Source organism: Theobroma cacao, chromosome 6, assembly GCF_053813885.1.
Source record: "Theobroma cacao isolate CCN51 chromosome 6, ASM5381388v1, whole genome shotgun sequence".
NCBI classification, from domain to species: Eukaryota; Viridiplantae; Streptophyta; class Magnoliopsida; order Malvales; family Malvaceae; genus Theobroma; species Theobroma cacao.
In genome coordinates, this window is record NC_142644.1 from 549,918 (window position 1) to 566,003 (window position 16,086).

Below are 16,086 nucleotides of genomic sequence, written 5' to 3' on the forward strand. Positions count from 1 at the left end.
TTCCCAAGATCCCTTCCTTGACAAGACCACAGATTACCAGTAGTGTCCCAAACATGCTCATCCTTCCAGGTTTTAGAAGGCCCACAAGTGCTCCTGCCACATAGAAGTAGCTTCCAGCAAAAACTTGTACAAGACCCAGATAAAAGAGATGAGATTACAACACAATATCATTTTTGACTAGATTGGGCTTATGGAAGGACACAAAATTGGATAACTATTTGAAGCTAAACTTGCGCAGAACTTGCACGGTAGTGAAGAGTATTCTAGAACCATCTTGTAGCCTATTATTGGATGTTCATTTTATTTTCTCTTTTGCTAACAAATTTGATTGCATATATGTTAGTGAAGATAAGAAAACAGTTAAAATGACTCACTAAGATGGGTTCTAGGAATAATTCAACATATATGAATTTGTCCACTGTCACATATGCAGAGTCAATTGTACTTGGAAGGAGATAGTAGAAGAGTTACATACTTGCTTGACATGATAGTTTTTCATTAATTCAGCCAATAACAATGACATGGAATTGCATTCTGATGGACTGGTGGTGTGCACGTGTGTGTGAGTGTGCATTTTTTGCCTTACGATCAATAGAGAAAGCTTTTATTGTTTATACATGTATATATATAAAAACAATATCATCATGCCAAATAGTAAACTAATAGAACAAGAGAACAAGGTTAGAACAAACAAACTGCTATACTTTTATTTTCCAACCAAAGTTTATGATACCTGTATCAACAAATAGATTTAATGAGGTAGAAAACGAGTGTGATAAAAAGAATCCCAACCTCATTATCATTTTTGTGCGTTATTCTTCTTGTAACAAAACAGAACAAATAATAAATAAAACAAATATGTAATAATTATCATCATTAGTCATTTAATAATAATATATGTTATATTATTATACCTTTGATGAATCACCACCAAAAAGTGTTTCCAATTGAGATGGCCATACTTCTTTATTTCTCTCACATATATCAACATCATTATCATCAAGAAGGCAACTGCTTGAGTCCAAACTACGAAGTGTTAGCTCTAGTTGTGGACATTTATTCCTTGTGTGACCTTCCATTCTGCAGTTGCCACATTTTCATGGCTTTTTTTTCTCTTTAGTTTTAAGTCCAACTTTGCCCTTAACTTTCACTCTAGTAGGATCATGAACATGTTCTGTCAAATTAGAAATTCCATCTGTATTGACTTTGCACATCTCTTCATATCATCTTGTTAAACTAGCTATTCAACTCCTCGCTTTGTTAAATGTCTTGGCTAATTAAGAAGTGACATGACATAACCTATTACAGTGAGAGCTTAGAAAAGCGTACCGTAGCATTGTTTGATACTTAGGATCAACATTATCGTCCACAACTACAGGTGCATCATCTTTAGCATTTTTTGTCCATCTTTTCATTATGAGATTCAAAGGGATCCTATTTAATTGCTCTAAAATCATCAAATGAATGATATGTGGACATGGTATACTGTTTGTTTCAAATTTAACACATAAGCATTTTATATTTTGATCATCTATATGAAACTCCACACATATTCGCTTGGAAAGATCTCCATACTTCATCAAATGGTACACCCGTATAGATTTTTTTTTTGAAATTTCATTTGCATTGATAAACGAGAACTATAGTTTGCCTCTTTACAAGGATTTTGTCAAAGTTATGCCCCGTACAAAATAAAGGGGTATAACCACACAAAATCCTTTTCACCACCAGGTGATCAAAAAACAATATCGGCAAAAGGACCCTATACACTTGCCATAATGAACAAAAGAAAAAACAACCAGCATGACCCAATCACCTCCTCAAAGTCCTTAGGCTTAGAAAAAATAAGAGTCGTTCCCCTATTAAGCCAAAAATCCTATTCAACCAATAAACACCTATAGTCAAAAGATAGAGGATGAAATCACCCCTATAGATAGATCCTTTGCAACTACACCTGGAGAGAAAAGGGGGGACATTGAAAAAGCTCTCCTCAGTTACTAGCATTATTATTAGATGCCTCCCCCCAAACGTTGAGCAGATTTTCAACCCTTTTATCCTTGTTTTCGCCAAGTTGTCAGCTTGTTAGTTGGCTTCCTTGAAGTACACCCGTATAGATGGCTCATCATCGATGCAACATTCATGATAATACAATTGTTGTAGACACATCTCATCTATAAACTTTTTGAATGTTCTTCTTGTATAAACACTTGAAGCATGCTTTTCAATATCTTTGAAAATTTGGCTTGAAACTGGCTCTGTATGGATGGATATGTAATCTTCACCAATCTCATTATTTCAAATATTTTTAATTCCATCTTCAATTGCTCTAACAAATTCCATTAATGTCTTCCTCTCTTTTGCAAGAGAAGCTATAAAAGAATTCAAACCTTTGCAACGTGATGTACTCGTAATTGTTTTGAAACAATGACCACTCAAGTGTGATTGGGCCCATATATGCTTCTTTTTATACATCTCATCTATCCGATGTCCTTGTAATGCAAACTTTTTTACCATCTCTTTCCATTCTTTTTCAAACTTATCAATCGTCCACCAAGATTTCGTGCAAGCTTTAAACTTCTAAACGAATCCAGGTAGTGGTACGTTTGCTTGGGCATTACGAGCCAGATGCCAAGAGCATAACCTATGTCGTACTCCAGGGAACACCATTTCCAATGCCTTTCTCATAGCTCGGTCCCCATCAATAACCACAGATATTGGCTTTTTGTTCATCATACATTCTAAAAATGTGGTCAAAGACCAAATATAGCTTTCAGCATCTTCATTTGTGAGCAATGCTAATGCAAAAATGGTGGTCATGTGATGATGGTTCACACCAATGAAAACCAAAAGAGGCAAATTAAATGTGTTTTTCTTATAAGTTGTGTCATATGCCAAAACATCACCGAAACAAGCATAATCTAATCTTGATATAGAATCAGCCCAAAATAAATTCTTTAGTTTGTTATCATCATAAGTCGTGTGCTTCATGTAGAATCCATTATCTATTTCTTTTTTCACTCCAAAATATAACAGCGTTGCTTGAACATCACCATCATTTACTTTAGCATGTCTTTCGGCTGCCATACGATTATAAAAATCTTTACGAGTAAAACCAACATTTTGAATGCCCCCCACTTGAGCTGAAAAAACATTCATCACTTGACACGTTTTGATACCTGCAACTTTCATAGCTTTTGCTTCATAGACATCAGCTACTTTAATATGCCTATTCAAACAAATAAAACATATTTGAGCGGGATTTACCATTTGATGATTATGTTCAAGTTCACAATGTGAAACATACCATTTTCCTGTATCTTTGTTTAGAATGATCCGAATGTTAGCCTTGCAATCTGTTCTAGATCACCTTTTAGGTTCTCGCACCCGGTTCTCTAGCTTTTCCCATTTTTCAGCCCTATGTCCTTCCTTCGAACAAGCAAAATGCTTCATAACTTCAATTCCATTTTTGTTTCGCCTACAGCTACCTTTTTGAACACCAAGGCCCATGGCACAAGCATATGCTTTATAAAATTCATAAACATCTTCTAAATCATCAAACTCCAAACCTAGTATTTCATCTTTTGAAAGTTCATGCAAATATTTTGCATCTGACAAATTATTTTCTTTACTCTCCATTAACCTACACATATTAAACATAAATAATATATAATTACGACCTTAAATACTCATGAAATATTTAATAAAAAACTTACTACACTATAATAATATTGGAGGATAAGTATAAAAAGTAGTATAATGAAAATTATCAAATTCACAATACCAAAGCTAGTATAATTTAATGGTTTAGGGTTTAGTATATAAGTTTTAAGGTGTAGCATTTTGGGTATAAGGATTGAGTATTATTGTTAACAATACCTGCACGAGGTGAGCATGGTGGGGAGAGCAAAGTTAAAGAAAACACAGCACGTACAACAAAATAGACAATTGATAGGATAGTGGTAAGCAGACCAAACGTCAGGGTGCCAGTAGAAATTGCTTTATAATGCTTGTGAAGACCATCTCCAACGTCTGGCAGAAAACTCCCTTAGTGGAGGAGAGTCATCTCTTTAATGGACTCTACAATGATATAACAGAAGTTGGCCTTGGTATAGTATCTTGTTCTGCAAACTGTTTGACGAAGGATGGGCTTGCTGTTGTAAAGCTAGTACAGCAAAATTGTCCAGTTATTGAAGGTGAATATGAGGGTCCTCCACCTCCAACCTCTGGCAAAAAATTCCTTTAGTAGGGGAAACTCCTTCTTTTGAAGGACTTTTTTTTTATGCCGTTTTAATAGAAACCATTTATCTGCTTTGCTTTTAGTCAATGGCTAAAATTTTATATTATAAATAGGATTGACATTATAATAAATCAGCAAATCAAAATTGAAAATGTATAACAACAAAAATAAAAACACATGTAATTTAAAGTTATCATTAAAAAGCCTAAACATTACGATTAAAAATCATTAACGTAAAGTAATAAGAATTTACATAAAAACTCATAAAAGAGAAATAACTAAATTTTAAATCTTAACATAAATATGTGAAAGTTAACATAACAAGTCAATTAAGTTAAAAAAATCTAAATTTAATGAAAAATAAATATTTAAATTTATATTCTAGGGCTAAAAGTGTTTAATGATATAAAGATTTTAATTTTTAAATAAAGAATAATAAGGATAAAAATAATTATAGTTCAAAATTGACGTAGAAAAGCCTTATCGTAAAACTGTAAAGAATTGACGTAAAAACTTATAAAAGTTGAATAACTAAATTTTAAATCTTAACATAAATGTATGAGAGTTAACGTAACAAGTCAATTAAGTAAAAAAAATCTAAATCTAATAAAAGAAAATATTTAAATTTATACTCTCGGGGCTGAAAGTGTTTAACGATAAAAAAATTTTAATTTTTCAATTAAGAATAAGAAGGATAAAAATAATTATAGTTCAAAGTTGACATTGAGCTTTGACGTAAAATTGTAAGAATTGACGTTAAAACTTGTAAAGGTAGAATAACTAAATTTTAAATCTTAACGTAAGTTTGTGAGAGTTAACGTAATAAGTCAACTAAGTAAAAATAATCTAAATTTAATAAAAACAAATATTTAATTTATATTCTCAGGCTGAAAGTGTTTAACGACATAATAAATAAAGAATAATAAGAATAAAAATAATTATAGTTCAAAATTGATGTAGAAAAGTTTTAACGTAAAACTGTAAGAATTGACGTAAAAACTTATAAAAGTGGAATAACTAAATTATAAATCTTAATGTAAACGTGTGAGAGTTAACGTAATAAGTCAATTAAGTAAAAACAACATAAATTTAATGAAAAATAAATATTTAAATTTATATTTTTTGATTGAAAGTGTTTAATGATAAAGAAATTTTAATTTTTAAATAAAGAATAATAAGGATAAAAATTATGATAGTTCAAAGTTGATATGAAAAAGCCTTGACATAAAACTGTAAGAATTGACGTAAAAACTTGTAAAAGTGAAATTACTAAATTTTAAATCTTAACGTAAATGTATGAGACTTTACGTAACAAGTCAATCAAGTAAAAAAAATTTAAATTTAATAAAAGCAAATATTTAAATTTATATTCTCTAGCTAAAAATGTTTAACGATATACGAATTTTAATTTTTAAATTAAGAATAATAAAGATAAAAAAAATTATAGTTCAAAGTTGACATGAAAAAGCCTTGACGTAAAACTGTAAGAATTGACGTAAAAACTTGTAAAGTTGAAATAACTAAATTTTAAATCTTAGTGTAAATGTATGAGAGTTAACATAACAAGTCAACCAAGTAAAAAAAATCTAAATTTAATAAAAAAATATTTAAATTTATATTCTCGAGCTGAAAGTGTTTAACGATATACAAATTTTAAGTTTTGAATTAAGAATAATAAAGATAAAAATAATTATAGTTCAAAATTGATATGAAAAAGTCTTAACGTAAAACTGTAAGAATTGAAGTAAAAACTTGTAAATGTGGAATAATTAAATTTTAAGTCTTAACGTGAGAGTTAACATAACAAGTCAATTAAGTAAAAATAATCTAAATTTAATAAAAAGAAAATATTTAAATTTATATTCTCAGGCTGAAAATGTTTACCCATATAAAAAATTTAATTTTTAAATTAAGAATAATAAGGATAAAAATAATTATAGTTCAAAGTTGACATGGAAAATCTTGATGTAAAACTGTAAAAATTGACGTAAAAACTTATAAATGTGGAATAACTAAATTTTAAATCTTAACGTAAGTGTGTGAGAGTTAACGTAACAAGTCAATTAAGTAAAAACAATCTAAATTTAATAAAAATAAATATTTAAATTTATGTTTTCAGACTAAAAGTGTTTAACAATATACAAATTTTAATTTTTAAACAAAGATAATAAGGATAAAAATAATTATAGTTCAAAATTAGCATAGAAAAGCATTGACGTAAAACTGCAAGAATTGACGTAAAAACTTATAAGAGTAAAATAACTAAATTTTAAATCTTAACATAAGTGTGTGGGAGTTAACGTATAAGTCAATTAAGTAAAAAAAATCTATATTTAATAAAAAATAAATATTTAAATTTCTATTTTCTCAAGCAATAAGTGTTTAACGATATGCAAATTTTAATTTTTAAATAAAAAATAATAATGATAAAAATAATTATAGTTCAAAATTGACGTAGGAAAGTCCTGACGTAAAACTGTAAGAATTGACGTAAAAACTTGTAAAAGTGGAATAACTAAATTTTAAATCTTAACGTAAGCGTGTGAGAGTTAACATAACAAGCCAATTAAGTAAAAACAATCTAAATTAAATGAAAAATAAATATTTAAATTTATACTCTCGGGTTCAAAATATTTAACGATATACAAATTTTAATTTTTAAATAAAAAATAATAAGGATAAGAATAATTATAGTTTAAAGTTACTATTAGAAGGGTTTGACGTTAAGTTGTAAGAATTGACGTAAAATCTTATAAAGGTATAATAAACATATTTAAAATCTTAACGTTAATCTGTAAGAGTTAATGTAACTAGTAATAAGAATAAATTTTATTGAATTAAATTAATTAAATATAATTTTAACATTAAAATAAAATTATTTTTATAATTTATAGTAAATAATAAAATAAAATTAAAAGTTAAATAACTTAAAATAAACTAAATAAGTTTAAAAATTATCTATATTATTATTTTAAAATAGATAAATTTAAAAATTATATATGTTATTTACCTATTAACCTGTTATACATGCTTTTATTATTTTTTAAAAATTTTATTAATTGACCTTACAGTAAAGGTAAACTTACTGTAGTGTTCATGTAAAAGTGTAAAGCCAATACTGATAATATATGTTACTAATTCTATATGTTATGTTATTTATCACTTACCAGGACTAGTTGAATGTAAATTGTTGTCTAGCTGTTCTGTAGTTTTATGGTAATGATGGTCTAAAATTTCAATGGCAATTCGAGTTGTTAGTCAATCTGCCTAACATTATCTTACTAGGTATCTTGTCGGTAATGCAAGATGCATATAGTCAAAAAAGAAAATAGTGGTATTACTATTCTAGTTAAAAGCTTGTCCTAGATTGAAAGCAATGTGTTCATTGATAATTCAATCTAAATTATTTTAGCACCAACCAATCACCAGTGCTAATGGCCGACGAGAACTCTCAATAAATTGGCAGAAAAGCGTTGCATCTTCCTGTCAATCACTCAGAAATTCATCAAAATAATTAGTCTCCTCAAACCCATAATTCATTTCATTCTTCTTTCTTCATCTATCAACTATTTTGATCACTAAATCATGGGAAATTTCTGCTTAATCTCAATCTCAACGGACAACACAGTCTCTGCTTGCTGGGATTGCATTGCTGGGCAAGCAAGTTACGCATGTGGCATTATTCATCTTAAAATTAAGATGGAGACTGAAATCTTCAAATTTTCTATTGAACAAATAATAATGCTATATTTCCAATGAAATGATGTGGCATACAAATAAAATTTTGAAGGACAAGTACTTGGGAATAGATTATTTTATGATGCACAATCTTCTAACTTGGAAAGGAGTCCTTTAGTGGTGTCTAGCGACTAAGGTGGTGAACGAGAATGCTGCTGTAAATTAAGATGAGGGAATGGCTGTGCTTTAAAATGAAGATCCACAATAGAATGTGGTTTTCTAGAAAACTTTTACAAATAAATTCAGCACTTCTTAGTATGGCTATGTAGGCTGGAGTGGGTGATGACCAATAGAAAGAGATGTAAGAAGAATATGATCAATGATATATAATGTGTGTGAGGGGGTTAAGATTAATCCATGCGCTTAGAAGGTTCTGGTTAGCTGCTGCATAAGCTTAGGCGGCTGTGTTCCATGGGGATATAATCTGTAGCTTTTTTTTTTTAAATTGAGGGAAGGGGACTCGAATCATATTTTTTAAATAGACAGATCATACACCAACCAATAAGTTAAATGTTCAAGTGTTTATGATCTATAGTTTTGCTTTTCTAACCGTTCATGACAGTAAAGTTTATTAGATGGATGATTGTGCAGGAGGATGTTGTTTGGACTACAATCCATGTGATCATCCTTGTGTGTTTTTGGAGTGTGAGGAATTGACACTAACAATAGAGATGTTGTCTAAATGGCTGAGAACACAGGTCATAAAATATTTCAAACTTCCTGAGAAAAAAATGTTAAGAAACTAGGATTAATCACGTCTGCTTGGTCTGGTTTACATAAATGACATGGGAGAATGCAAGAATGCTTTTTATACAAAATAATTGGTACATTTATGCTATGCACCAAATACAATATTTAAGGCTAATGCAATCTAATTATGTAAGGTTGTCAGACATGAATTGAATTTCCAAGAATTCATATGTTATAGAAGAAAAGAAAAAACAACCTTGTGCATTATTTAAAGGCTTCGACATTGTGGTTTACAATGTTAATTCATCCAGTATGGCAACTAGTAAATTTTCCTTGCTTGGAAGGACCCAGTAATCTTTAATTCCTCATCGTCTTCATTACATGTATAGCAAACACAACATATTTGGGAACAACTATAGAAGCACTAATAAATTTTTCTGCACATTTGCCTGTGTTCTTATTCTTTGGGCAGAGACTGGTGAGTAAACAAGTTAGTCAGTTTGATGATAGCTACATGTATTTTGAAATCAACATTGAAAGAAAGGAGGGATATGCTGGAAAGAGCTAGCATGGGAGGATTTAGGTCTAATAAATTTCTGGTGCGTGGACAAGTCATGTTGGATGTTCTGAAAACTCCCATCTTTGTTTGTTCATATGGGTTTTAGTTCTGAAGACTCCCAGGTAAGCATGTAGCCTAATTTCTTGTACACACGAAAATTTAATGTAATTTTTTGATACGATATGTCTCAAAAAAAATATGTGTTTTTTAGTTATTTATATGATAGTTTATTGATTTTAAAAATTTGATTTTTATGTTGTTCTTTACTGAATTTAAAATTTTGTTTGTTCTTAATTATGAGTGAACCTGAATTTTAATTTTAATATTTATTTGATTTTATATTTTGAATTATTAATAAATTACATATATTAGATGTGACATAAATTTCATGGGTTGGGTTTGGGTTGATTAATTGAATATCCATAAACTAAAGAGATTTGAAATATCAAGACTTAACAAGTTCGGATATTTAAAGAGGATTACTCATTTAATTTGTGTAAGATTCAGATAGTAACTTTCAAATATTAATAGAGTATTTATAGGGTTCGATTATTTAGGTAAATTATAAGATTTGGATATGAATAATTAAAAAATAACTAGTATCTTATTTGTTATTATTCCTAAACCTCACCTCCTTAATTCATAAATGTTTTTAAAGTAAAATTAAATAAATAGAGTAAACATGAACTTATTTGGACTTACATTTTCAATTCATCCACTTCTAATATATTTGGACTAGTTTGTATTGCGGTAATTGTGTTGGTTATAAACTATAGAATAAAAATCAAATAGAAAGCAATTTAAGATGAATTTGACTAATTTTGTATATTTCATCGAATGTGTATTAATAAAAAATTTAAAAAATCCATATTACTCATATTTAATGACAATAAAATTATGTAAAAACCAAATTAGTTAATAAAAGTATATTAAAATAAATAACTAAACATTTATCCTGATTTATTACAAATTAAAATTTGAATATCTATAACATTTTGGGGCTTCTTCGCTTAACCACACGTAGACTTTAGTGAGTGCTTAGAAAGAGTAAACAACATTTCTAAAAAAAAGCTGGACGAACTGCATGCTAAGTGTCTTATATTTGATCAATCTGTGTGCAATGTGGGTCATACTCTAATAATTCTAATAATAAACCAGACAAAGCTGAGTCTACCAGATTTCTCTTCTTTAAATCTAAGCCCCAACCTAGCTTGGTCCGCCCATTCAAATAAAATCCAAGAGCATAACTCTATCTCCGAACATTACGAAGCAAAGGAGGAAACTCCAAGAGGTCAAGTAAGCTCAGTTCTTGTGAGGATGGCTCTTTCATGCACCAGATTGTGGGGTGCTTCGACAAAGTTCAATCTAAATTATTTTAGTATTAATCAACAATTCCAATGCTAATGGTCGATAAAAACTATATGTCAATGCATTAGTCAGTATTATTAGTTGTATCTTCCTTGATCACTCAGGAAATCATCAAAACAATTAGTCTCCTCAAACCCACAATTCATTTCATTCTTCTTTCTTCATCTATCAGATATTTTGATCATGGGCAATTTGTGCTCAGTCTCAATCTCAATGGAGGGCACTGTCTCTCGTTGCTGGGATTGCGTTGTTGGACAAGCAAGTTACACATGCAAGCTTGAAGATAATCTTAAAGCTCTGAGGAAGGAATTAGAGGAACTGCAAGCGCGAAGGGATGACGTGAACCGGAGGGTAGATCTTGCTGAACAACAACGTATGAAGCGGCTCAACGAAATTCGACTCTGGCTTTCAAGGGTGCAGACTGCGGAAGCAGAAGCTGAGGTGTTGATCAAAGATGGTCCTCAACAAATTCAGAAATTATGTTTTGCTGGCTGCTTCTCCAAGAATTGTAAGTCTAGCTACAACTTTGGTAAACAAGTGACTAGAAAACTTACAGAAATAGTTGATCTAAAGAATGCATGAGTTTTTGAAAGGGTAGCTGAGAATGAACTTGCAGCCCAAGTGGATGTAAGACCCGTCGGATCCACGGTGGGTTTGGAACGGACATTTGATGAAGTCTGGCGCTTACTTGAACAAAATAATGTGGGTAGTATTGGGTTACATGGCTTGGGAGGAGTTGGTAAAACAACACTCTTGACACAAATTAACAACAAGTTAAGCAATGACCTAATCGGTTATGATGTCGTAATTTGGGTGGTGGTGTCTAAAGATCACAACATCGAGAAAGTTCAAGAAAAAATTGGTGAAAAGGTTGGCCTTTCTCATAACGAGACATGGAAGAATAAAAGTTTTGATGAGAAAGCTATAGAAATTTGGAGAGTTTTGAGCAAAAAAAAGTTTTTTCTGCTGTTGGATGATGTGTGGGAAAGGGTGGATTTGATCAAAGTTGGAATACCTGAACCAGATCAGGAAAATGGTTCTAAATTAATTTTTACAACTCGCTTCTTAGCTGTATGTGGACAAATGGGAGCTCATAAGGTTATCAAAGTAGAGTGTTTAAGCAAAGATGACGCTTGGAAATTGTTTAAAGATAAGGTTGGGGAAGAAACCCTTGACAGCCATCTAGAGATTCGAGGGCTGGCTAAACAAGTTGTTGATGAGTGTGAAGGACTACCTCTTGCACTGATTACAATTGGTCGTGCCATGGCTTACAAGATGACGCCTAAACATTGGGAATATGCAATTAAGGTACTGCAAGAGTTTCCGCATAAATTAGCAAGCATGGATAAAAAGGTGTATTCTCTTTTAAAATTTAGTTATGATAACTTACCTAAGAATACGATGAGATCTTGTCTTTTATACTGTAGTTTGTATCCCGAAGATTTTGAAATTCCCATTGATGAGCTAAAAGATTATTGGTTTTGCGAGGGATTTTTGGACGAATTTGACAACATAATTGATGCTCGAATGCAAGGGGAGGACATTATCAATTCTCTTCTTAATGCTTGTTTATTAGAAAGATGTAAAGATTCTGCAGAATGTGTAAAGATGCATGATGTGATCCGTGACATGACTTTATGGATAGCATGTGAGTGTGAAGCACTCGAGAAGAGATTTTTTGTAAAAACAGGGCTAAGAGCAATTAAGGCATTTGATGTTGAAAATTGGGAAGGTGTAAGAATGTCATTGATGTATTGTCAAATTAAAGATTTACGAGGAACACCTACATGCCCTAATCTTCAAACTTTATTTCTCAATAGTTGTAGATTGAAGGTGATTAGTGATGGTTTCTTCCAATTTATGCGCAATCTGAGAGTTCTAAACTTGTCATCAAACTACTTGCTTAAGGAGTTGCCACAGGGAATTTCAGAACTGATTTCACTAGAATGCCTCGATCTACATGAGACATACATATCAGAGTTACCAATTCAGCTGAATAAGTTATCAAAACTGAAATATTTGGACTTGAGGCGGACATCCCATCTCCATAAAATCCCACAACAATTGATATGTAAATTTTCAATGTTGCAAATATTCAAAATGTCTCCGATCAATTTTATCGACGTTGGAATAGACAATGCCCTAAGTAGCAGTGGAGATAGTTTAATAGAGGAATTGAAATGCTTGCAACATTTGAAGGTGCTGTGGATAGAAATACGCACTGATTTTGCTCTTGAAAGCCTTTTGAGCTGCCACAACTTACGAGGATGCACTGAGGGACTATACCTTCGAGGTTTGAGGGAGACAAAGGTATTCAGTGTTTTGTTTTCAGAAAATATGGAGCGTTTAAGGAACCTACAAATTATGGAGTGTGATAGCATAGAAGAGATGGTAACAAGGAATATAGACAAGGAATTAGGGGAAAGAAGAATGATACAAACCTCCTCGCCTTTTCCCACTAATAGTAATACTATCACTCCTTGCTTTCATGCACTGAGCAAGATTTCAATATACAGTTGTCGTAGCTTGAGGAACCTGACATGGCTTATGTTTGCTCCAAATCTGACGCAGCTTGAGGTAGCCTGGTGCGAAAGAATGAAAGAAATAATAAGTGAAGTGAGTGAAGTTGCAAATGTGGTTGGAATTTCGAATCCAAGCCCATTTGCTAAGCTAGAAAGGCTTCATTTAGAAACTCTACTTGAATTGAAGAGCATATACAGGGATGCCCTACCCTTTCCATGCTTGAGAGAAATCATAGTATTGGACTGCCCAAAATTGAAGAAGCTTCCGCTCAACTGTGACAGTGCAAAGGGAAATCAAATCAGCATTGTAGGAAATGAAGAGTGGTGGAAACAGGTTCAATGGAAGGATGATGTCACTCGATCTATTTTTTTACCCTCTTTCAGACTTCCATCACGATCATCTAAAGAGCCAGATTGGAAGGATGAAGCCAATCTAAATGCTTTCGACATCTTATTCTAAAGACCGCAGAGGAAAGGTGCGTGATATTTCAAAAGCAATTTTTCCTTTATTTTTCTCTCTTATATTATCATTGTCTTCAAAGGTGAGATAGCATGCTAACTGTTTGCTATAGTAAGGTCTCTAAAATTCCTATCCTAGTAGTATTTAATTTATTCATCAATCATTCTAATCTTCTTACAACTACAATAATCACTTCTATTTCTTTTGTTTCTTTACTAATTTTAAAAGTTCAAACTATCTCCAACACTACTCACAATAACACCAAAATCAACAAATTTTCTATTGAACAAAGAATAATGCAATATCTTCAATGAAATGATGTGGTATAGAAATAGAATTTTGAAGGGCTAGTGCTTGGGAATGGATTCTTACATGATGCACAATCATCTGCTTGATATGGTTTACATAAATGACATTGGAAAATTCAAGATTAATGCTCTTAATACAAAATAATTGGTACATTTATGCTACACACCAAATGCTATATTGAAGGCCAATGCATCATAATTATGTAAGGTTGTCAGACATGAATTGAATTTCCAAGAATTCATATGTTATACAGGAAAAGAAGAACAACCTTCTGCATTAATAAAGGCTTCAACATTCTGGTTTACAATGTTAATTCATCCAGTATGGTAACTATAAATTTTCCTTGCTTGGAAGGATCCAGTAACCTTGAATTCTTCATCGTCTTCATTACATGTACAGCAAACACTATATATTTGGGAACAACTACAGAAGCACTAATAAATTTTTCTACATGTTTGCATGTCTTCTTATTCTTTGGGCAGAGACTGGTGCATGGACAAATCAATCAGCTTGATGATAGCTACATGTATATTGAAATCAACATTGAAAGAAAGGAGGGATTCTGGAAAGAGAGAGAATGGGACGATTTAGGTCTAAATTTCTGGAGTTATAAAACAATGAAGAACTTATCACAAAGTATTGTTACTTTTTTCTTTTCTCTTTTCAACTCTAGTTTGCCATGGACTTTCAAGAATGTAATTTGTATGCTCTATTTTGTGTGGTTGTATTGTTTATATCATATCCGAAACTTGATTTGTTTGGTGAAATTTGCATTTACATCTATCATTTGATATTTCTCAACTAAAATGAAACAAGATTAGACCTGTTTTCTTGTAAATTGCTGCTTGCTGCATTTTAGTTCTTGTCGTGAGGTTTGTCATCTAAATCATTGCTGCTTGCTGCATTTGGTATGGTGAATGTCAGAAGCTGACTAATGACACGGCTTGTTTTAGAAATTTTGGGATCACAAATGGTGATCATGTTTTGTTATGATGAATACATTTGTTTAGTTTTATGGAGGTTGTGAATTTGAATAATAGTAGTATTTTTACAATTTGGAAGATTGGACTGAACCATAGCTAAAAGGTTGTATGTTCTCACTGTCATGGGTTAATTACATTTAGCATTCGAACTATCGAGTTGATATCTAAAGTTTAAAGATTTGCAATCAAGTATTATTTTTGTTAAGCAATTTGCAGTTTTAACTAACAACATTAGTTGTATGATAAATACACTTTTTGTCTACATGAAACAGTTTGTTTTAGCAGCTGAATTACAAAACAAAGAGAAAGGAATTGCAAATGAATGGATATCTAGTTATACAGGCAAATGATTTGGGTTCATAACATAAAGTCGTACCTTGCATTGGCTGTTTCGAGCACTGCACTTGTCAGCTGCTAAGTCCAACCTCAAAACGAAAGCTGCAGCATCGGTGTACCTGAGGACAACAAATCCATTAATAATGCCTACTCATATATGGTTTGCTTAAATATGCAAACAAGGTAATTGCCTATAAACAGATTTTTCAAATTTTCTGGCAGTTCAACACATACAACAGCAATCTTATGAGCGGTATGAGAAAGTGCCAAAACATGGGCACTTGCTTGTGAAACCAAGATCAAAAGGAAGTACTTACTGGACCCTACAACTAAACAAAGGCCAAAATTGGCTTGACAAATGACATCACAGCTCACAAGCTTCAGTCTACTCAACTTGAGCTCCCTTGTTCAATGAAGAAAGGTCCCCAAAAGCATAGCAATTACATAGTAACAATCCCAAAAAAAAAAACGCATTTTTTTTATAAAATCTTAGAGGTTGAATAATGGGTAGGTAGCACTACCAGCTTGCTCAACTCAGCTTTGTTCTACACATACAGACAGAGTAAAAAAAAGGTTGGGTGATGCTGATTAATTGATTTTGCCTCATATCAATTCGTTAAATTAACACTAAAAGGGGTGGGATCGAATATCAAAACAAAAAAAAAAGTTGAAATCTAAGAATCTTAAGTTCTAAATTTACAACACAGTCTTCTACTAATGTATAAGTAAAGATTTTTGTAGAGAGAGGGGAGAGAGGAGAGGCTGACAGCTTATCGGCATTGGAGATGAGCTTGTTGGGTTGGCCCCGATGTTCTCCACTTCACGTCCTCCTTCCCATTCCCTCGGGCATGGGTTCTAGCAACCACACTGCTGGATGGCAATGG

At 31.7% G+C, this 16,086-nt stretch overlaps 1 protein-coding gene and 1 pseudogene across 1 annotated transcript in view; one reads left to right on the forward strand and one right to left on the reverse strand.

Annotated features, from left to right (window-relative positions):
• Positions 1-864: 864 nt before the first annotated feature.
• The window catches only part of LOC148761946 (protein FAR1-RELATED SEQUENCE 5-like), a 31,478-nt gene continuing 16,256 nt past the window's right edge, over positions 865-16,086 (reverse strand). Inside the window, exons 2-6 of the mRNA XM_088807290.1 lie at positions 13,324-13,387; positions 12,815-13,174; positions 3,877-4,223; positions 3,385-3,640; positions 865-3,345 (exon numbers count right to left, since the gene is read on the reverse strand). Of these exons, the coding sequence (XP_088663416.1) occupies positions 2,578-3,345; positions 3,385-3,640; positions 3,877-3,893 (1,041 nt within the window). The 5' untranslated portion in view covers positions 3,894-4,223; positions 12,815-13,174; positions 13,324-13,387 and the 3' untranslated portion in view covers positions 865-2,577. The remainder of the gene's footprint in view (positions 3,346-3,384; positions 3,641-3,876; positions 4,224-12,814; positions 13,175-13,323; positions 13,388-16,086) is intronic.
• LOC108662604 (putative disease resistance protein At4g10780 pseudogene) lies at positions 10,445-14,079 on the forward strand (annotated as a pseudogene).